This window comes from Hyaloscypha bicolor (genome assembly GCF_002865645.1).
Source record: "Hyaloscypha bicolor E unplaced genomic scaffold K444scaffold_50, whole genome shotgun sequence".
NCBI lineage: Eukaryota > Fungi > Ascomycota > Leotiomycetes > Helotiales > Hyaloscyphaceae > Hyaloscypha > Hyaloscypha bicolor.
The window spans coordinates 443,070-465,012 of NW_020194552.1; the positions used below are offsets into that span (position 1 = coordinate 443,070).

The 21,943-nt window shown below is 43.4% G+C and overlaps 4 protein-coding genes across 4 annotated transcripts; 1 reads left to right on the forward strand and 3 right to left on the reverse strand.

Annotated features, from left to right (window-relative positions):
• Positions 1-465: 465 nt before the first annotated feature.
• On the reverse strand, positions 466-2,057 carry K444DRAFT_651159 (Galactokinase; the record flags this gene model as incomplete). The annotated part of the gene is made up of 1 exon (XM_024885686.1): positions 466-2,057. Exon 1 carries the CDS (start codon positions 2,023-2,025, stop codon positions 466-468), a length of 1,560 nt encoding a protein of 519 aa, XP_024740442.1. The 5' UTR covers positions 2,026-2,057.
• Positions 2,058-2,637: 580 nt separating this feature from the next.
• K444DRAFT_609744 (putative acetolactate synthase catalytic subunit, mitochondrial) lies at positions 2,638-5,421 on the forward strand. The gene is made up of 5 exons (XM_024879629.1): positions 2,638-3,027; positions 3,074-3,172; positions 3,226-3,293; positions 3,346-5,037; positions 5,113-5,421. The coding sequence occupies exons 1-5, from the start codon at positions 2,855-2,857 to the stop codon at positions 5,181-5,183; spliced, it is 2,103 nt and encodes a 700-aa protein (XP_024740443.1). The 5' UTR covers positions 2,638-2,854; the 3' UTR covers positions 5,184-5,421.
• Positions 5,422-6,302: 881 nt separating this feature from the next.
• K444DRAFT_522826 (uncharacterized protein) lies at positions 6,303-9,210 on the reverse strand (the record flags this gene model as incomplete). The annotated part of the gene is made up of 6 exons (XM_024874236.1): positions 6,303-6,661; positions 6,747-7,395; positions 7,569-8,068; positions 8,122-8,377; positions 8,429-8,959; positions 9,019-9,210. The coding sequence occupies 6 exons, from the start codon at positions 9,208-9,210 to the stop codon at positions 6,303-6,305; spliced, it is 2,487 nt and encodes an 828-aa protein (XP_024740444.1).
• A 6,406-nt stretch (positions 9,211-15,616) lies between these two features.
• On the reverse strand, positions 15,617-19,902 carry K444DRAFT_660999 (uncharacterized protein; the record flags this gene model as incomplete). Its single annotated transcript, XM_024886526.1, has 5 exons — positions 15,617-17,614; positions 17,688-17,938; positions 18,018-18,208; positions 18,280-19,375; positions 19,427-19,902. 5 exons carry the CDS (start codon positions 19,900-19,902, stop codon positions 15,795-15,797), a joined length of 3,834 nt encoding a protein of 1,277 aa, XP_024740445.1. The 3' UTR covers positions 15,617-15,794.
• Between the last annotated feature and the right edge of the window lie 2,041 nt (positions 19,903-21,943).

The window sequence follows — 21,943 nt, forward strand, 5'->3', positions numbered from 1 at the left end:
TAAGGTGAATAGATGAGATGAGTAAATGACATGGAATTGAAGGTCTCATTGTACCAGGTTTGTTCGGGACATCGAGGCGATGTGCAACAGATTCCAATACGAAGTACAGGTGATTGATTCACTTCAGAAGAATGATCAGATGAAAAGCGGTTCAGCGTCACTTTCATCTGAAAAGAGACTCCACAATTTCCACCTCAATGTACCAGAAACATATAGAGCATCGAGTGGATGTGCAACATTTGGAGTAGATCGACATCCCTTTGTACCAGAAGGCTTGGTACATTGAGTGCGACGAGGATTACACCAGAAGTACTTCAAGGGCTTTTTTACAAGCCGAGCGGGCGGCGAGCTTCGAGTCGACCGACAACCTCAATGTACGAGGATAACCTGGTACAAAACTTCTATTAGTTCATCGTCCACTCTTTCTCCTCTCCTCATTCTCGTTCTAGCCAGGGTGAGTATTGGTTACAAAACGCCCTCCCCCTCAACAACAAATACCGCACTCCCTCCACCCGGCCTAGAAACCACAACCGCCGCTTCCCTCTGCTCTGCCGTCAACTCCCTCTTACTATAGTACATCTCCTCCCACGCCTTCTTCACAGCCTCCACTTTATCCCCAGGCACCAAATGCACGCTACATCCACCCCATCCCGCGCCGGTCAGCCGAGAACCGCAGCTGCCCGCCTCCCTCGCAATCTTGCAAAGCTCATCGAGCTCGGGACAGCTGCACTCGTAGTCCGCTCTACAGCTCTCTTGCGTCTCGTTCATCAGATCACCGAGTTTTCTGTTGAAGGTTTCGGTTGAGGAGCCCGAGTCGGCTGACAGGGAAGCAGAGGGATTTTCGAGGACGGAGAGGAATTGCAGCACGCGGAGGGCTTCGGAGAAGACGTGCAGTGCTCTTTGGCGAAGTTTGAATTTCTCTGCTCGAATAGGTACGGTTGAGGTGAAACGGGCGTTTAGTTGTGGGACAGTCATTTTCAGGACGGAGGCGATTGCTTCGCGCGTGTAACCCTCTTCTTGGGTGAGTGTTGATTTTGTGAGATTTATGAGTTTTGTGAGTTGTTTCTCGAAGGGGATGGCAGAGTCGGCGAAGTAGTTTGTGTGGAAGCCTCGGAGGGAAACGCCTAGGGGTCCGGAGTCTTTGGGGAGGGGTGTACCTTTCTGGTTCAGAACCGCGTTGAGGTATTCGGCTGCCAAACTGCATTCTACGACTCGAAGGTTGTAGCATACAGGTGCCGTGACTTGTTTATCTGATGTGACAAAGGTTTGTGCTATAACGAAGTTGAGCTCGGGGTTCGTCTTCCGGAATCTGATGGGCCGCGCTGTTAGGGATGGGACGAAAGAGACCAGAAGAGCGGAACCGCGCAGAGAGAAGACCGAGGCGGATTGATCCATTCCTCCTGAGTTGACACCCACCGCGCGTTCACTGACAATGGCGAGCTCTGTCAATTCAGTCTTGTCAACTGCCGTCTCTCCGTTCGCAAACATAACGGCAAGAGCAGATGCGCTGACGAAGGCTGCTGAACTGCTTAGTCCACCTCCTGCTGGTACCGTGCCATCCATCAATATCTCCATGCTCTTCGGTTTGAAATCCGCACCGTGTTTCTTCCGCAAAAGCTCTAATGCCCCTCGCAGACCCGACTTGAAGTAATTGGTCCATTCGTGAACCGTCGCGTCAATGTCTACCGAGTTGTATGGGATGTCGAATTCGTGGGAAGGGAATCTCGAAGACTGAACATTGGAGACTTTGATCTTGTAGGAATCGGTAGAGGTTCCCTCAATGACCGAGACTGCGAGGAGTACATCTGCGGTAATTGCTGCTGGCAGGACAGAGTAGAGGGAGTAGTCGATGTGTTCTCCGATGATGTTGACTCGGCCTGGTGAGCGAGAGACGAATTGTGGGCTATTGCCGTAATTGGCCGCGAATTGCTTCAAAAGCTTCTCCCACCTCTCCGTCTGTATAGGCAACGCATCTTCTGTATATATGTCCTTCAATGACTTCGCAACGGGGACTGCTCCTGCCATTGTGTCGGGATTCGAGGAATAGTGGGGTTCGGGCGACTGTCTCCGAGCTGCTGATTTCGTGGGTATTTGGGGACAACAAGAGAGAAGGAGAACGGAAGGGGAAAGGTAGTGACAGAAGGTGGGATGTGAGTCTATCCAGCAGCTGAGGTGAAAGTATTCTTATTTATCGCGTGACTGTCGCGAAATGGTTCCTGCGTGAGCCCCGCCCCGCCATCTCGTCCAACGGAAGGGCCGAGGAGCGGAATTGAGGGGGTTTGATTCGTGCGCTTGTTGCTGCAAAGCCCTTTCCCTGGTCTGTGGAACACGCGGCGGTGTTGATGGAGAAGGTGAGTGTGTTACGGTGTCCGGCAACGAGACTTGCTTTTTCTTGGACCATTGGCCTCGTGCACAAGGCTGACGCTTTGAAGGGGAGTGCTGGGCAGCGAGGCCGAGGCATGGACAAACGGAGTCTCGGACAAATGAAATGGCTGGTCTCGTCTCAGCGAATCATGTCAACGGCATTCTCTTCGGCAGCTGATTGGCTGCTCAGTTTCTGCCCCGGCTTTCTGCCCTTCCCCACATCAAAACCCTGCAAAGCCCTGCACGCTCCGATTCTCGCTAGCGGGCGAACATTTTGTCTGGCCGCCCCAGAGTGATTCATCTCCAAGATCCAAGAGATCCAACACCCACAATATACTTCCCGCCCAAACGAAACACCAAAGGCAAGGAACAATCCACGTCCTGCTTGTGTTACGGCCAACCCCCATAAAGAGCTGAGCTGAGCCAATCGAGGCATCCCTCTTTCACACTTCTCTTCCTTCTCCCACTCTCCGCTCCGACGCCGCTCAAAATGCTTCGATCCTATCCTGCGAGGACCGCCGTCCGCGCCTTGAGGCAGAAATCAAGATGCAATACACAACACTTCTCGTCCTCACCAGCGGCGGCGGGTACCGCATTGGTGCGAAAGGACCCCGCAGGTAAAAGAACACAGGCAACGGTTGCGACCGCTCCAGCCACTTCACCGTAGGATTCCCCCTCAGTGACTCACAGTATACTGACAATTGTATAGACAGACAAGTCCAAGTTCTGCCTTTAATTCCACAGCACCCAAACGGGAAAACCCTTTAGAAACCGCCAAACATGGCCGACAATTGGAAATGGACGAGTCGTGCGTTCTGAGTCACCGCCACTCCTCAATGCTCATACTGACCGGGCCTACAGATTTATTGGAAAGACTGGAGGAGAGATCTTTCATGAAATGATGCTTAGGCAAGGTGTCAAGCACATCTGTGAGTGATCATCTTGTTCTAATTAATCGATGTTGCTGACCCCTCGTCTCAGTCGGTTATCCTGGCGGTGCCATCCTTCCCGTTTTCGATGCTATCTACAACTCAAAACATTTCCAATTCATTCTCCCAAAACATGAACAAGGCGCTGGGCATATGGCACAAGGGTATGCGAGGGCTAGCGGAAAACCTGGTGTTGTACTTGTGACTTCAGGACCTGGTGCGACAAACGTTATTACACCGATGCAGGATGCCCTCTCCGATGGAACTCCGATGATCGTTTTCACCGGCCAGGTAGTCACGGCAGCTATTGGCAGCGACGCTTTCCAAGAAGCAGATGTTGTCGGTATCTCGAGAGCATGCACAAAATGGAACGTGATGGTTAAGAATGTGGCGGAGCTTCCAAAACGGATAAATGAAGCCTTCGAGATTGCCACATCCGGAAGACCCGGTCCCGTGTTGGTGGATTTACCAAAGGATGTTACGGCCGCCGTCCTACGAAAGGCCATTCCGATGACCAGCACTATCCCAGCCCTTCCTAGCCAAGCATCAAAAGCAGCACAAGAAGTGTTGAAGAGACAGCTCAAGGCCACAATCAGCCGTGTGGCTCGTTTGGTCAATATTGCCAAGAAACCGGTGATCTACGCAGGACAGGGTGTTATTTCCCTTCCCGAAGGTCCTAAACTGCTCAAGGAGCTCGCCGATAAAGCCTTTATCCCTGTTACAACGACTCTCCAAGGTCTCGGCGGCTTTGATGAGCTTGATGGAAAGTCGTTAAACATGCTTGGAATGCATGGTTCAGCATATGCCAACTTAGCAATGCAAGATGCAGATCTCATTATTGCTCTCGGAGCACGTTTTGATGATCGTGTGACTGGAAGTATTCCGAAATTCGCACCACAGGCTAAGGCTGCCGCTGCCGAGGGACGAGGAGGCATCGTCCACTTTGAGATAATGCCCAAGAACATCAATAAGGTTGTTCAAGCAACTGAGGCCGTAGAAGGCGATGTTGTTGACAACCTTGCTCTCCTCAACCCACTCATCGAGAACCGGAGCATGGAGGACCGAAAAGAATGGTTCGACCAGATTAATTTCTGGAAGAAGAAGTTCCCTCTCAACGACTACGAAAAGGCAGCTCGTGGTGGTCTCATCAAACCTCAAACTCTCATTGAAGAGCTCTCAAATCTCACTGCTCACCGAAAAGATAACACCATCATCACCACCGGTGTAGGCCAACATCAAATGTGGGCAGCGCAACATTTCCGCTGGAGGCATCCAAGAACCATGATCACATCTGGTGGTCTCGGAACAATGGGATTTGGTCTCCCCGCTGCCATTGGAGCAAAGGTCGCCCGACCTGATGCTCTCGTCATCGACATCGACGGCGACGCCTCCTTCAACATGACACTCACCGAAATGTCAACAGCCAAGCAATTCAATATCGGCGTCAAGATCATCGTCTTGAACAACGAGGAGCAAGGCATGGTCACCCAATGGCAGAATATCTTCTACGAAGATCGATACGCGCATACCCACTCCGAGAACCCGGATTTCATGAAGCTTGCCGACGCGATGGGTATCCAGCACCGGAGATGCATCAGGCCGGAGGATGTGAAGGATGCCTTAACTTGGTTGATTGAGAGTGAGGGCCCAGCTTTCTTGGAGGTGGTGACGGATAAGAAAGTCCCGGTCCTACCCATGGTGCCGGCTGGGAGTGCGTTGCATGAGTTCCTTGTGTATGATGGCAGTATGTTCCTTCCCCATTCCTCACTCCCCTCTATCTACCTTCCCTGAACCGAAACCAATACTGACAACGAAACAGCCAAAGACAAAGAACGCAGGAAATTAATGGCGGAGAGAACGGGCGGCAAGCATGGTGGTAATATCGAATAAGCATATTCTCGTTTGATCTTTTGCATGAACTTCATGGAATTGGTGTTGAATTGGGAAAAGTACTTTGAAAATCGTTTTCAGGAATTTGATATTGAATGGTTTCTTGATGCACGGGTTGAACTCAGCTCGTTGGGATCAGAAACCCAGACCGAAATACGTTGAGGGACGGAGTAGAGGAGAGGAGAGTGGAGAAGTGGAGTGTAAATGTACATAATAAAATCAAAGTGTGATTCAAAGACGTCCTTCCGAAAGTGTCAGCTGGATATCACGTATTACTTGGTCGAAAGACTTCGTGTCACAATCGGTGCAATGGTCGCGTTTTCGGGTAGTGCGGGTACGGACTGGGACCCCTTGCTCTCCGCCATTGCTTTTTTCGGGACCTCCGTTGCTCGCTTAGAGTAATTAAGGGGAAGCTCGCAAGACGTAAGATTGCAGAATACGAGGTAGAGAGTGGCGTCAACAACGAGCTCTGCTGACGTACGCTGCAAAGATAGGTGAAAGGGGCAAACGAATTATGAAGGAGTACATGCACACACCTCGGAAGACCGGTGTGGACGTAGCTTAATCTGAGTAGTTGTATATACCGCGGCTAAAATCCTAAGAATTGATGCCATAACTTAAGTTAGTGGCGCTTTTACTGAGGCCGCTCGCGAGCTAGATTTCGTCCTGGCGGCCTCAGTATTGGTGGCGTTTATGCATGTTCGCAGGCAATCCATCCGAACGGCACCAGGGACAGGTACACCAGGGACAGGCAACCAAAGCCCCAGGGGTTTTTGACCCCACTCTGGTGAAAGATGAGAAAGAGCTGCAGTCCTTCACACTAACCGATTCGCGAGTAAGACGGAACAGACACCAATAGAAGCACTCAATTCCATATAACCATATGCACAGCAATTGATAAAATTCATAAATTCACTTGTCGAAGAACTAGTCCCAGGAAATAAGGAGAACACCTGGCTGTGACAAAATCCCTCGCTCCAGAGTAAAGCAAACTTATTCTAAACTCCAAGACCTTTATTAATCATCTCAAAATGCCCGTCTATATTTCCAACATCAAACTCCTCTAGATATCCATCCATCATAGCCATCATTAACACTACCAAACGTTAGACATTCAAATCACCAACTAAACATCATCAATGCTGGGTTCAACGCAATAGGCAATAACAAGTGGCTAAAAACCACTGCAGCCAACGGATATATCGCATTGAATGTCGTAATTGTCCAAAACACCGGGAAAGCGACCGCACCAGCGATCATAAGACCAATCATCGCAAAGCAGAAGATGAAGGTGAACTTGAATCTCTTAAGGAGGCGAGGAAGTTCTTCGAAGAAGGTGGTGTTTTCGACTTCTTTGGAGGTTGCGCCCCACGACATATCGATCTCGAACATGTGTGAGAGGAGCGCTTGTGAGACGTGCAAGGAGATGCCGCCGAGGAAAATAGTGAGGAGGAGGATCCATTTCGTGTTCTCGAAAACTGAGGATACGGCTAGTTAACTATCTGCCATTGTTTGAAGGGGGATATTAAACAATTAGAGGATGGAGAAAATAGGATAACGTACGTGATGGCAACAGAGCCTTTTCAGAAGTTCGATACCGCAGCACTGCAAGTGCGACGTTACCCAGGACCGTGAACACTGCTATAATCGAGAAATAAACCTGGAATGACCCAATGTAGAACTTGTCTACATGTCCAACAAACCATCCGGAGATGAAGTAATTTGCAAGGGTCATGACCCAAGCTGCACCAATAGCGTAATAAGTCCCAATATACGCTAGAATAGTAAGCTTCGCTCCAATCGCCATGTTCGACCCAATAAATTTCTTAAATAAAGGCGTGAAGGGTCCACGTAGAATCCAGAATCGAAGCGGATGAAATAAGAGCTCGTTACAGCCATAAGCGTACTTTTCCCAACGGGCAAGCTCGTCGTATACAGTTAGTGAAACGCCTTCTCTGAACCCGTCGCCGTGGTAAGCACCGAGGCGAATGCTATATCCAAAGCATTGGAGCCGCAGGGCCATGTCGAAGTCTTCAGATACATGGGACTCGGACCAAAACTTTTCGTATCCGTCTTCATCTTCGTATGAGACCTGTTGTAGAGCGGACCAACGGAGAATGGCATTGTGACCGACGAACGGGCAGACGTCTCCGCTCGATACGGCGAAGCGGATCATGGTGTAGATCAAGTTTGTAAAGAAGGTAATTCCATTCTACCAAGTGTCAGCGGATATGTTGACATTGGAGTCGACTGCAAAGTGAAAGGTATACTGAAATTAAATCATTCTTAGAGAACAGATTCAACGATCAAGCCCGGGGTTACGGCCCAGGCCATTTTCTGTCCAGCGAGACATCATAACCCATTGCAAAAAGAAAAGACACGAACCTCGAAGAAAGTATCTGTGACTTGCATGACGCCCGAGGAATACTGCAGAATAGCGACTTCCGGTGACGCCTCCATCTCGCTGGCAGCATCAAGAAGACAGTCCGTAGGTACGCGAGTATCCGAATCAATGAGTAAGACGTAATCTCCAACACGAATATTTCCCTTCGCCCATGCTCTGCCATTCAGTTCATCGAGGACTTCGGCGAGGCATTTCTGATAAGCAGCGTCTTCGTCTTTCTGAGACCAGACCGGAGTTCGTGGGAGGGCTAGAAGCTTATCTTCGACTTTGTTGCTCACCATGAGAGCAAAGTTCATATTTGAAGCTTTCTTGAACTTTCCCTTGCGCACGAAAAGGGTGGACTCGTCGATTGGTGTGTCATCATTCTTCGACTTTTTGGGTGGAGGATTATGTTTCGGGCGAGCGACCCAGCCGATGTTATGCTCTGCATAGAATTCGCAACGTTCGTTCACCTTATCCTCAGGGAGGAGTTGGAGACCATCTTCGAACATTAGTATCAGTCCTTTAGGGCGGAAGGGTTGGCAAACTGCTTACCATCGTTAACGAAGATGTTGGCAGTGCCTCCCTGTAGCTCATACGTAGAAATGGCAGCCTTGAGAGAAAGCACAGTCGGTCGGATGACGGCAGCGAGGCCTTCCTTGTATACTGGCATCTGAATTGTGATATGTGGCAGGGTACCGCTTTGTATCCGAGGAGGTGGCTTGCCGGAGTATGCTTTGGAATTGCTCATCATCTGGTTAACTGGGCCGAACATTTGCATAAAACATCCCATAACACTTTGCATCATAAACTAGAAGAACGTTAAGCAGGGAATAATGAAGTACGACATGAAATAACTCACCAGTCCCATGAAAAAAATAACAGGCAACAAAGCAAGTAGAGCCAAGCGGAGATATGTGCCATCTACCGCAATCTCCAGGGCTAGAGACCGAAACCCCAACCCGAGCGCTGAACACATCAGTGTCAATGTCCCAGCAACCATAGTTGGACTCCATAGGACGATTGATCTGGGCTCTGGTGCCATGGCTTCAAGGTCAATTTCATTTTGAGAGTCCAGAACCGGAACTGCATCAACTGAGACATTCTCCTTCTTCCCTTCCATCTCTTCCATCTCGTCGCCATTCCAGATCGTGATTAATATTGATGACTCCAGCTCAACTGCTCGACTGACAAGGTGTTCCGGTTCATCGTCCCACACAACTAGGCATCCCTGGTCCTTTATGAAGGCCGCGAACTGGTGTTTGAAGCATCGCGGGAGGTATTGTACGCTTGGCAGAATCTGTATAGCCAAGCCGTTTCGCATGGAGGCTTGGTCGTGTTGCTGAACCGATAGAAACAATTGAGTGGTATGTGTATTGATCGTCATAGCACACTGTTTAAAGCAAAATCAGTTTGAGGTAAAAAGTTTCAGATAAGTAGGACTGAGCATACTCGGGCGTTCATCATGACGATTTGGTCAAATAGACCGCCCGACTCCGCCTGCAATTGCGGCGGGCAAGCAACGTATTTCCCTCTACCCTGCTTCAGAACAACACCTTGACTTGGACCCCAAGTATACCACAACCTGCGACTCTGCTCGTTATACAGTTGTTCCAGCATCATGTTGCCTCGCATCCCCTCCATATCTTCTTTGGAATATCTGCGAAAGTCTCCCTCGGGGTACATCGATGAGTGTGTGCGTTTAGGCTCGCTGCGAGAAGTCCCATTGCTACCATCACCACTTGAGGTCTGGTCTTTAGCTCCGTTCGACTGTGCAGCTTCCTTCGTAGCCCACTGGAATTTGAAGGACGATTTGAAAAGACTCATTTTGAGAAGCAGGGATATATGGTACACTGAGTTATTGAACACTCCACAATGTAAAGTAGGCAGATAGACTTCGGACCTGCCGTCATGCAGAAGTGAGAGGTAGAGGATGTGTGGGATAATGTTGATAATAGTTGAGGAAAGGGAAAGTTTTCAGAGGGGGAAAGAGACGAAGGGTACCGAATAGTACTTCAACACGTTCATAGTCCAAGGCTGAAAGTCTCAGCTAGCCCCGATTATGAGGCGGCTGCTGTGCCAGGCCAAACCTTGACTGGGTATTCTTCGCTGGAAGCATACCAATCTTTGGGACTCGTTCCTTGCATAGCTTGGAGCAGTGGACCCCCTGCCTTGAGGCATGGAAGGCTTGGCAGTTGTGACCATTTCTATTTGCAGTTAAGCGTTAATTCTAGGACGATAGCGGTGTGGGTGTTTGCTATCTTGGGGACTCAATCCTGTTCTAAACACTCGAGCCAATGACCCGGCTTAAAATAGACTTCAATAGAATACCCCCCCGTGGAGACTTTAACTTCTCACCCTCACGTTATCCTCAGAGCGATGATCCAAGCGTAGTAGTTTTAAAGTCTAAATTTGCACTGGGACAGCAGTCGTTGACGAGAAAGATTGGGGGGCGAAAAGACAAGTCCTCGTATGCACGGAGCAGGTTGCTCGATCCAAAGGACAGGAACCCAGGCTCGTATTCAATTTTTCACAAATCAATATTACAGTGCAGATGCAAGAGGGGCCACCAAGCTTTGAAAATCCATAGAGGTCTGCGGAATGTTCAGAATTGAGAATAGAGCCGGAAAGCGCTGGAGCCATCCCGTGATAACAGGGCGGCTGCCCACCCACGAGGACTTAGATTCGCTGATTTGGTGTTGTGACGTCTAACTTTGGACGCCAAGCCACCAATCCGAACCCTGATCAATCATGCCGAGAACATGGGCACGAGTCAACCGAATCCCTACGGCGAGTATAGTCCCACCTTCAGCTGGAGGGTGCCGTCAGTGACACTCCCTCGCTGTTAGTGATTAGTCAAACCAAAGCAGACGAATGAGGCCGTTTACGCGATATTCATAGATAGCTTCAATTGGATATTTCATTTTTGTTAGTCGAACTACGGAAGTGTACTCCATCCAACCTTTTTTTTTAAAAAAAACACCTGTACGCAATTGAAAACGAAAGACTATCTAAATATTTTGCGATGCCCGATCCCCGGTAGGCTGGGATTAGCTTCCCCCTTCCAAATCTGCTCTACAGTACTCCAGACCCCAGAGCAGATCCCGCCTGCCCTAGGTATGCAGCCAATCATCAATTCGTGGCGACCTTTGCTTGCACACAGATAACCGAGGCTGGGATTTACGAGGTCACCATAGAGGTGCGCTGGAAGACATTTTGTCCCGGCACAGCGACATACCTTCGCCAATCCCTGTCCGCGCCTCGACTCTTTGCTGGGGGTAAGAGATAGGAACACGACTAGAATGGGAAGAGCAAAACTAGCTCACTTCACACATTCAGCTAAGCCACCCGACATTACTGCATCTATCGAATAGCGGTGCCCTTATCTTCCGGATCTATTTTTATAAGTTTCGATCTAACTTGTGCAAGTTGTGTAGTTGTGACGGCAGGAACGAAGCAATGGAACGAGACTCAAAGATCTAAAATTCCAGTGTCTTTCAGAATCTAAAGCTAAGGAGAGAAGGAGTGAGGTGTGGCAGTGGATAAGTAGGTACGGCAAAGACCACTGGAACGCCGAGCTTGTCACCTTAGCTAAAACCAACCATATGACACCAACCGTCACACTACCCCCCACCCGCCGGCCCGGCCCGCCCCCTGCCTCCAAAAAAGCTCATCCACGAGCGCCAGAGTGCCAAGATAGTATAGTGTAGCAAAACAAAGGGAAAGCTAAAGTAAATATAGTAAAAACAATAAAATAAAGGAAAAGAACTCTATTTCCAAACACTAGTAATAATGCCCCTTCTCTAGCTTATATCCGGGCATACTCCTCCAGAATCGCAACCAGAATCGTCGTTAATTGCGGCAATCATAACCCGTTTGCCAGAACCGGAAGAAGCAGCGTTTGCAGGAGCTAGGGAGCAGTTCCTTACAAAGTAATCCTAGGACCTACATCTAACACATTTGCCGGTTTGACAATATAGCTGGCAGAGCTCCTTTGAGGTTAAACGGGCTATTATAGCCAGTAAAAGTGGCTCAGAGAGCTATATGAGAGCACCAATTATTAGTTCGCTAATGTCCATGGGATCGATGGCAATCTTGGGAGCAATAATATACGGCGGAGCGGCAGTTTTGAACAAGAGCTACTAGACAGTCCGTAAGAAATCAGTATATATCCGCAGGAGGGTAAGCTGCTAGACTAGGCAAGAGCGAATCGCAAAGTTAAGGCCACTGCAAAAACTAGATATTTTATTAATATCTAGCTAGAATGGGCTGTCCGCTTTATATAAGGTGCATTCAAACTTGGTAATATAGGCAGGGAGGGAATTATTGCCTTGGCAGAGTATATGCAGCTTGTCCTTTGCTTCCAATTACTTGTTTGGATTATTATATACCCACAAAGGTTAATGTAATCCCACAATTGCATATCCTTTATATAGGAGAGCTGTAGCAAAACCATTATTAATTGAACTAAGGACTCCAGATTAAAGTAAATCTAGTAAAACTGGACAGTAAAGTCCCCAATTACCAAACTATTAATTCGCAGTTTTGCTTTAATTAACAGAAGCCAGGTATCGAATTTGTACGTACTTCTAGCAAACTTCTCAGGATCAGGAAGCTTCGACTTTTAACTGGGTTTTGCCGTAAATACTATTAACTAGGCTTGGGTACTAGCGAGTATAGCTCGCAAGGTAGCAATTTCAGTTCGTAAACTATCGAATTCGCACTAAACTTGCATTTAAAAGATTTTTATTTTTGAGAAAATATTAGTAAAGGTAATAAAGAAGTAAAAAATCCTATAAGAGTAAGAGTTCTAATAAATAATAAAGTAAAAAACTAGCTAAAATCGAGCTTTTTAATATTTTATAAGAACTATAAATAATACTATATAAATAATAATAATAATAATATATTATATATTATATAAAAGCAAGCTAATAAATAAGGGTTTTAATAAAATAAGTAATATTTTTAATTAATTAATAATTAATAATATTACTATTTATATTTATAAAATAAGAGGTTTAAATTATATAATAGTAAGAATGAAATAATAAAATAAAGCTTAAAAATTAAAAAATTCAGTATTTTTTAGAATTTAAATTTAAGGTAAAAAGAAATAAAGTATAATAATATATAAGTAAATATAACTAAAAATACTAAAATATCGATTTTAGTTTAGATCTTAACTTAAGATTTTAGCTAAAACCAATTATATAATAGTATATAATAGTATTATAAGATATAGAGAGAGATATATATAACCTAAAGATATATAATAAACCTCGGATATTACAGGTATTAATTAGAGAGATTAATAGCCCTTTAATATTATAATTATACTATTATTTATATTATAGGCTTTAGGCTTATAAATTACTAAATATATATATTATTAGAAGCTTTTCTGAACCTTATAGAAGAGACAGAAATTGGTTCTATACTGGATTTAATACTATAATTTTATAACTTACTAATTTATTCTATTATTTTATTATTTACTAATAAATACCTTATAAGTATTTATTATTAAAAAGCGAGAAAAATAATAAAAGTAGCTATAATTTTAGTTTCTAAAAACTATTAAAAGCCTAATTTAGACTTATTAAAGAATAAGATTTATTTATATAAAGTAAGCTAATATAATATATAATTTATAAAATTAAAAAACTTATAGAAACTTAAAAAAAGATTTAAGGGATTTTTTTCTAATATTTAAAATTTTTTCGTAATTATAAATATAATAAATATATTACTTTTATTTTTTATATAATTTATAAAAATGAGTTATATAATTAAATAAAAATTACTTGCTTAAAAAAAGTTTCTTTTTAAAGTTTTTTTAAAATTATAATTTCTGGTCTTTTATATATTTATAAATAAATTATAAATTATTTATTAGTTTATTTATATTATTCTTTATATATTTGGGCTTATAATAATATAATAGAAATATATAAAAATAAAATAGGCCTTTATAGTATGGAATTATAGTATACAAGTGAGGCGTGAAACCAAAAAGTAAAGGTTAGTATATTAAATAAATAGAGTAGAATAAAATAATAGCTATTACTCTTATTTTATTTATATATTATTTAAGTTATTTATAAATAACTTGAATAGTATATATAATCTATATATATAATTAAGCTAGCTTAATAGAATAAGGCTTCGGGAAGGCCTATATCTAATAGTACTTTATTATCTAATTAAATAATAGTAGTATTTAATAAATAAATTAAATCTTAGTAATAATTAGTTTATATATTATAGAAAATTAGTATTTAAATAAACTTATATAAGTATTAGCTTAGTTTATATAAGACTACTTAATAAATACCTTAATTTTTTTTAAAATTTAAATAATATTAATTTATTATAATTAATTAACTTCTATATAACTTTTATATAATTATTTATAATTATTTTATTTTATTTAAGTTATTTAAAATATTTATTATTATAAATATAGTATTTAGGGCTTGAAAAGTAAGGTATAAAGTCTCTTATAAAAACGATTTAAAGCTAAAGAAGGGAAAATTAGAATATAGAAAGCTATAAGGAAATATATATATCCTATAATATACTAGTTTATAAGAGATTTAGCTTTCTAAATATCTCTAGTATATTTCAAGTATACTTTTCTAATAAAGTAGCCGTATTATATATATCTAGAAGGCAATGAAATATAGGTAACGAAATATAGGTAATGGAATATAAGTAACTATTAGATAACTATATTAGCTAATAAGGTCAAAAGCTGAATTATAATATTTATTACTTATATTCTATTTAAGTTATTTATATATTATTTATAAATAACTTGAATAACTTAAATAATTCTTTAATATACTAGTAAAGGTTAATTAATTCTAAAATAGAGAAGAAAAGCGGGAAATATATATATAAAACCGGATATATAAATATTTAAAGGTTATTTAATTATACTATATAATTATAAAGTTAAAATTTCTATTATAATAAGTATTTGCTTTCTTTTATAAAAAAAAAGCCTAATTTTAATAAAGCTAATAATTTATAAAAGATATATTTTATATATTAAAAATTAATTAAGAAATTATTTTATAAGAAATATAAATCTTTATAAAAGAAAATATATTTAAAAATATACTTAAAATATTAGAAATTATATATAAACTTATTAGTTATTATTATTATAAGTCTAGAAAATCCTTAATTAATTTTTATATATTTAAATTTATTAAAAAAGTATTTAAATTTATTAGAATAATATTTAAAAGTAATTTTCTTATAACTCGAGTAATTAGAATTTCTTATAATAAAATAATAATAATAAATAATTCAAATTTTTTATTTTTTATTAAATAAAATAAAAATAAAAACTTATATATATTATAAGAAATACTAGTTTAAAATAAGTTTAAAATATTAAATATATTATAATTTTATTCTTTAAAATTATATTTATTAGAATTATTAGAATTATTATAAATCCAAGAGAGATTTTAAGCCTTTAATTATTTCTTTTTATAATTAAAGAAATAATTATTACTTTGATTTATATTTAAATAATAGTTTTTTATAAACAAGGCTATTAATATAAATATAAAGAGTATTATATTATTTTCTACTAGTTATTGATATTCTCTGCAGTGCTAAAGCAGTGGCACAAGCGCTCCACGAGACGGCAGAGGAGGCATTGGAACACATTCTGAAGTCATGCAAGGTGAAGGCCGAGAAGCTCCAGGAAATATTCCAGAAAGGTATTCGGAAAGATGACGACAAATGGTACGGCCGATACAAGAAAGCCCTAAGTACATTAGGAAAGGGGGGACAAAGTGGAGTGTTTGACGGAAGGAATATTGAAGGACATCCAAGTGCTTGTATGCGAGAGGCTGGAGGGAGCTGCGACCGAAACTCGAGTTATTTACGTTGGATCAGCGACTAGCAAGCAGCTCTTTCATCTACGTATATCTCAGAAAGACGAAAAGGGATTTTATGCAGCACTCAGCTACTGCTGGGGTAGACCACAGAGAGTAACGACTACATTAGCCACCATCGATGCATATATAAAAAGATTGCCCGCCAATACTCTTCCGAAGACAATTCAAGATGCTAAATTTATTCCCCTAACCGCTTCTAGAAACTTTGCGTAGAATTCCTCCACAGATAAGACTCGACCGGGGGACGTTATCTAATGGCTATTATACAATGGTTTGCCCAACCAATAGACCCTGTCACAAATGTACTCAGATTTCTGCGGTCTTTTCTTCTGAGCACTCTTCGGCAGCCGGCTCTTCGTAACTCTCATCCTGGAAGAAATCCTCCTCTTCATAGAACCTGAGCACAGCTTCCAATAATTCCGTCCTCTTCCTAGGGACGAAGATTCTCCCCTCGTTCTGACCAGCACCTGCGTCTGGTTTAGCTAGACCGCCCTCAATTGACACAGCTTCCTCCTCGCGACCCGCCGAGTCCATTTCTGTCTCCTCGCCGTCGAGGGCCGGTTGATCTAAGTCGATGTAGCCCGCGAAATGCCGCCGGATAACCTCAGTGAATTCCAGGCCATCATAGCCCAATTGTTTTAGCAAATCGGCCTGGATGCGAGAATAATCTTTAACCACCCTTATTCGCCTATGCGCGAGAGTGTCGAGCAAGATCCGGTTTACTTTAGTCCACCACCAGTCCCAATGAGCCACAAGACCCCCTTTTGCATACTTCTTCCAGCGATTCGTCTCATCCCAGCATCCGCACTGCAAGGGCGTGACAAATACAAAACCCTCTTCAAGCACTGGCCATGTTCGGCGCGAGTTCCGATATGACGTCATGAATAGATCGAGTTGGGTTTTCAGCTCTGAATCGTCATCTTCTTGAAGTCGTCTTATTTCGGCGTGGCTCCTCACCGGCTTCCCAGAAGAACAGCACGTGTGGATCATGCCGAGACGGTTGAAGAGTTCCAGCCGCGTCGCTTCCTCGAGATAGAGCTCTTCGACTTCTTCATCACCACCGCCTGTAACCTTAATGCCGCAGGAGACCATCCAGGAAACGACTCGGTAGCCCCTGTGGTCGTGACAGCTGCAATCAGTCCACCATCCCGCGTCGCGAAGAAGATAGTGTAGTGGCAAGCATCCCCCCGACGAACAGAAGCAGGTGCATTGATCTGTCTCTACTGGTGAGTACAAACCAGCCGCGTACTCAACTAACGCCGTCATTCGACCCGAAGTAAAGTTCTCAATGTAACGCTTCTCGGTGTAAGAAGCGAGAGACTTGGCAACACCAAATAATATATTGTTGACCGTGTTTGGGCCGCGGAATGTTGGAGAAGCGCCCATCCTCAGAAACCAGAGACTGATCTCTACCCAGATCTCATCACTGCTAACATTGGAATTTAGAATTGATTCTAGTGGGGTGTAGGAAGTATTGTCATCTCTTTCGTCTATGTCGCAAAATCCCGCAGCATAAAGCGCATACAGGGTTTCTACTATTCTTGAGAAATAGAAGGCTTCGGAATGCTGTTTATACGTGTTGACAGCGAGGCTATATACTGAAATAGCCGGGCCTGGATTCAAGCCAGCAGGAACTGGAACGGATCTTTTCTTGAGGAGCTGGTAGACTGTGTTGGCCTGCGCGTCCAGAGTCTTCCGTTCAGTAAGACCCAAGAGGGCCTGATCGCCTGGCGACAGGTATTCACGGGCAAGTTCAGCTAGGCTATCTCGTCTCCGCTTTAGAGGGTGGACGAGAAATAATTGACCAAAGTGATAGAGCAAAGCTCTCATATAGCTCATCGACTCCGTGATATCCTTGAATAGGGGAAGCGGAAATTCGCGTAGAACGGTCACGGAGTTGTAGTCGTTCTCGTAAGCAGCTAACTCAATTGTGCCAGAAATGCCGTCCGTCCACACTGTAGAGAGGAGTCGTAGGCCATCAGGCCAACCAACTGCAAGATCAAGGGCGTTGAGAGGCATGCAACTGGAACCGAAACCTGCTTCCAAGTCGATAATGGGGAGGGCTTGCCCCAAGCGGTCGATATTCCTGTTCAAGATGGCACGTGCAAGATCGCCCTCGAAAAAGTCTGAATAAAAGAAAATTAGGCTTAAATGATATAATTTAATTGCGGACCACGAAAATGAGAGGGGAAACCTTACAGTTAGATAACCACGGCTCTCGCTGAACCGTTCTCAGTATCGAAGACCTGATGCTAATCTTCAAACCTTGCTCCTTTACCAATCTAGCTAACAGAAATTCCGTATCATCACCATCATCACCGCCGGATTGATGGATGCATCTCTGGAAATCGATGCGGAAACTAGAGAGACGGCTGAGAAATGAGAATTCTCGAAGCTCCGAATTGAACATCTTCACGCAGTTTCGAGCAGCATCTGCGACCGTCCAGTTCCTATTAGAAAAATCAGGTCTAATGCCCATTTGATTTTTTTTATTCCTTTTCAAAAAAATTGGCAGTTCTCTTAACCTACTTCAAATCGTTGGGCTTGAATCCACTCCAGCCTATCATCTCAAAAGTGGAATATCGTCGGGATCCTACTTTACTGTTCGCGACGGCATCTTGATCAACCCCGTATCTGTCAGCTAGTACTAGCAGCGTATCAATTTCATTGACCAAATTTGCATAAACTGGAGCAAGTAATCCAATTAATGTAATAATTTCCTTTTTGTCTCGTTAGCGGTGTGTTTGTGCTTTGACAGTTTTGGTCAAACTCCTATTTCTTCACTACGTACGTGCAGGATAGTGTGTCCATATTCATCCTTATCGCTGATAGAGCCGATACCATTCTCACTTGCCTCGAGCAGGGAGCCGTGGACCTGCTGTAGTTGGTGTTTTGCGACTTCGACGTCCCACGTATAGCCAAAGAACATTTCATAGTCTTGCTCGCGGTCACCTTTCTGCAGCCTCCACCAAGCGGCTGGCTGATTCACACGTCTTTTCCGTGCCCCGCACCGGTCTGGAAACTGTTCAAAGAGCTGGAAGATGCGTGACTCCGATCTTTTCACCGTTGCAAACACCGTCAGCGGCGACTCGACCTGGAAACCCCCGCCGCAAAATGTTGCTCCAAATGTCAGCTCCACGGTCTTGTTCAGGAAAGGAAGTAGCTGGATGCCTAGCTGGTATTTCCATGAAAGTGCGGAGGGGCATTTTTGCGGGCATGTCGGCTCATGGCTTCCTCCTGTTTTAAAGCGGAAGTAGAAGGGACCACGTGCCACAGACTTCTGTTTCCATTGAGAATGGCAACGGCATTGCTGTGATGGTTTTGGTGCAAGGGCTGGCGACAAATTATCCCAAAGCGTCAAATAATCGCAGGCATCTCGGAGAGTGCCCGGATGAGACATAAGCTCCCGTCGAAGCTGCGTCACTAGGTCTGCTTTATCTCCGTCCGAAAGCCTGGAGGCAGCCGCCCTGTCAAGACTTGATAACTTAGTCTGGATTCCCATGATGACTGGCATGACGGCGTTTCGCAATTCTAGGAGTTCCTCCTTTGTGGCGCTAGATTCTTGTCTGACCGTTAGTTCCAGTTGGGAGGCTATTTTACTTTGCGTTGATATAACCCTCTCGCCAAGTCCATCCACCTTCATATGCACCTCGTGTGAAGATGCCCCTAATTCATCCATCTTAGGCCCTATTTCCTCAATCCTAGATCCGATCCTATCAAGCTGTGCCGCATTTGCGGTGCTGCAAATTTGCGCCTGAGCAGCATGAGATTTTGCTTCTCTAAGTTCGCTATGGACGCCCTCTGTGAGTGTTTCCAAGCTGTCAAACCGGGTTTCTGTTTCTGAACGGGACTGTTCCACTGCTGCCAGAGCTTTCTCCGAAGTATCCCTATATAATGTTCGTCAGAAATATTGTTATATCTACACGGAAGTCGCTCACGAGAGTTGAATCTGGATATCAAGACCGCTGAGCTGAAGCTCTCTCATGATCTGATTGTTGAGTCGCTGGATCTTTTCAATCTTGTTTTCTATGTCACGTCCCATTTTCACCGAAACCACGCTCCTCCACAACTTAGTAACATTTTGCGATTGTGCATTCTGAGTCCGAAAAAGTGGCCCCAGCATTTCTTGCAAGCTGATTGTCGTCTGGCATGCATCATTTACGATGGTGGCAAGAGCCGCGTGTTGGCTGTGGGAAAGTCGTTGAACCAGTGCAGACTTGGGGTCCTGTAAGGTCTGCTGCAGGTGGATAATCCGCGCGACTGATTTTTCTGTGTCGCAGAGAAGTTCTGTTAGTCGGACTGGGGCTTCTTTCAGGCTCTTCAAGAATCCGATTGCGCCCAGGATGCCCTTGGCAGCCACCCCAGCGAACTGTAAGGATGCAGCGGCGATGCCCACTGCGCTGATAGGATCCATCTCGATGAGTGCCAGTATTTTTCAAGGGTTGCTCCGAATATATATTATTCTTTTAGTTACAATTGAAGGGATGGCCAGGAGGGACGGGAGGGAAAAGGCTTGTTATCACTTATTTTTGTTCCCTCCACGTTGTTTCAATTACCGCTAGAAGGATTCACCAGCCAACCACTCATCCCACTCAACCGCCCACTTATATCCCTGTCAACCCCAGTCGGAGTACTAAAAATTTGAGATGTTTTTCTTCATTTCGTGGTATGGTTATAGTCAAATGATTTTTGGGCGGTTGAGCGGGATGGGCGTGAACCCTTCTCGCACTCTCAGATTGCAGATTGGGTTAGCGCAGGCCGCGTAAGATCACCACACCTGACCCCCCGCAAGCACAGGTATTTGTTGAACTAGCTAAATAAAGAAGCTAGGGTCACGTGCTTGCAATGCAAATCAAGTAAAACGTACTGAATTGACTGCTGTTCTACAGTGGTAAGTAGCCCGTATATATAGCCCTGAACCCCTAAATCACATGCACTAAACCCCTAAACCTGCTGAGCCTTTTACCTATGCCAGCTGAACCAATTCAGCTTTACAGGGCATACTACAGGGTATTCCAGCTATACAGGGTATTCCATCTGGACAGGGTATTAAGCTAGCGCACAGCCCCATGGCGTTCGGTTCCAGGGCTTACTAAGCCTATTAGGGGCCTCAGGCCCCTAATTTCAATAGTATTCAAGGAGCTAACGTTTCAGAAGTTGTCTAATTCCCCTTATATCACTAGTTAAAGACGCTCTATTAGTTTCTCGGCTCGCAAAGGGGTTGAGCTGCTTGCTATCCAATCTGGCGGGGGAAAGGCTAATCGTGCGTCAGGACTTGCACTAAATCCCCTACGTCCCTGCGGGTTTAGTGCGTATCAGCGATACGGTCAAAAATCAGTAATACGGTCATTTTTTTAGAACACTAATTTTCGGAATTTTGGTGAAAATCAAAGAAAAATATTTTACAGTTTATATGGAGTTTATACTATAATTAATAATTGAAATTCTCTTACTTTCACATCACATATATACGCAGTATAAAATGCTAGAAATATTATACACTTTACCTTGTCGGCGACCCCCCCAAAATACTTCGATTCTAAGAAATTAATTAATTACACAACCACCATGTCTTAATTCGTATACCTAATAATTGTCTCCTTTCTATTAGTAGCTAATCTAACTATATTACCAAAGCCATTATTATAAAATAAAGGGGGAAGGGGGGAGTGGCTTGACAAAACCAAGTTCTCTACCTAGCATTTATTATTATGTGCAAATATACGTCGCCTGGTGGGTGGATGCGCTCTCTCCCAGAATCTTATTAGCTATCCCCTGCACTCTCTTGAGGTTAATATTATGGCCTAAGTAGATTAAAAAATCGATAAACTGCTTTAAGGCATTTTCCTGATTACGATAAAGGGCCTTATTAAAGCCCCCTTTGGTGTTTTGTGGTAATCGGCCAGCGAGCCGCGCTTTCCAGAGGCACAATTTGACCCTGAATTAACGCGCAATCGCAAATTTTTGACGTATGGGTTCCTGGCATAGAAATCGGAGGCCTGGGCCATCCTTTTCTCTTCTTCTGGGTCGAATTTGGCCATGGTATTAATATTTAATTAATTAAAATCGATATAATAGTGAAAAAAATGACCGTATCGCTGATTTTTGACCGTATCGCTAATACGCACTAAACCCGCAGGGACGTAGGGGATTTAGTACAAGTCCTGACGCACGATTATTACCTCTGAGCGGACTATATTCCAGCGCATAGAAGTATCCACTAGCCAACCGCCCATACCTAACCGCCCACCCCAAAAAATCGATTTTTAATTATACCTTTATTATAATTACAAATCCTTTAATATATTAATATATTATAATACTTTTAATATTCTAATAACTATATATTTATTTTAATCTTATAATACGGCTAGAATTACTCGTAAGATAATATATTTTTGTTTTAATATATACTATATTATACTTACCAAATTTTTTTAGAAATAAATAATAAT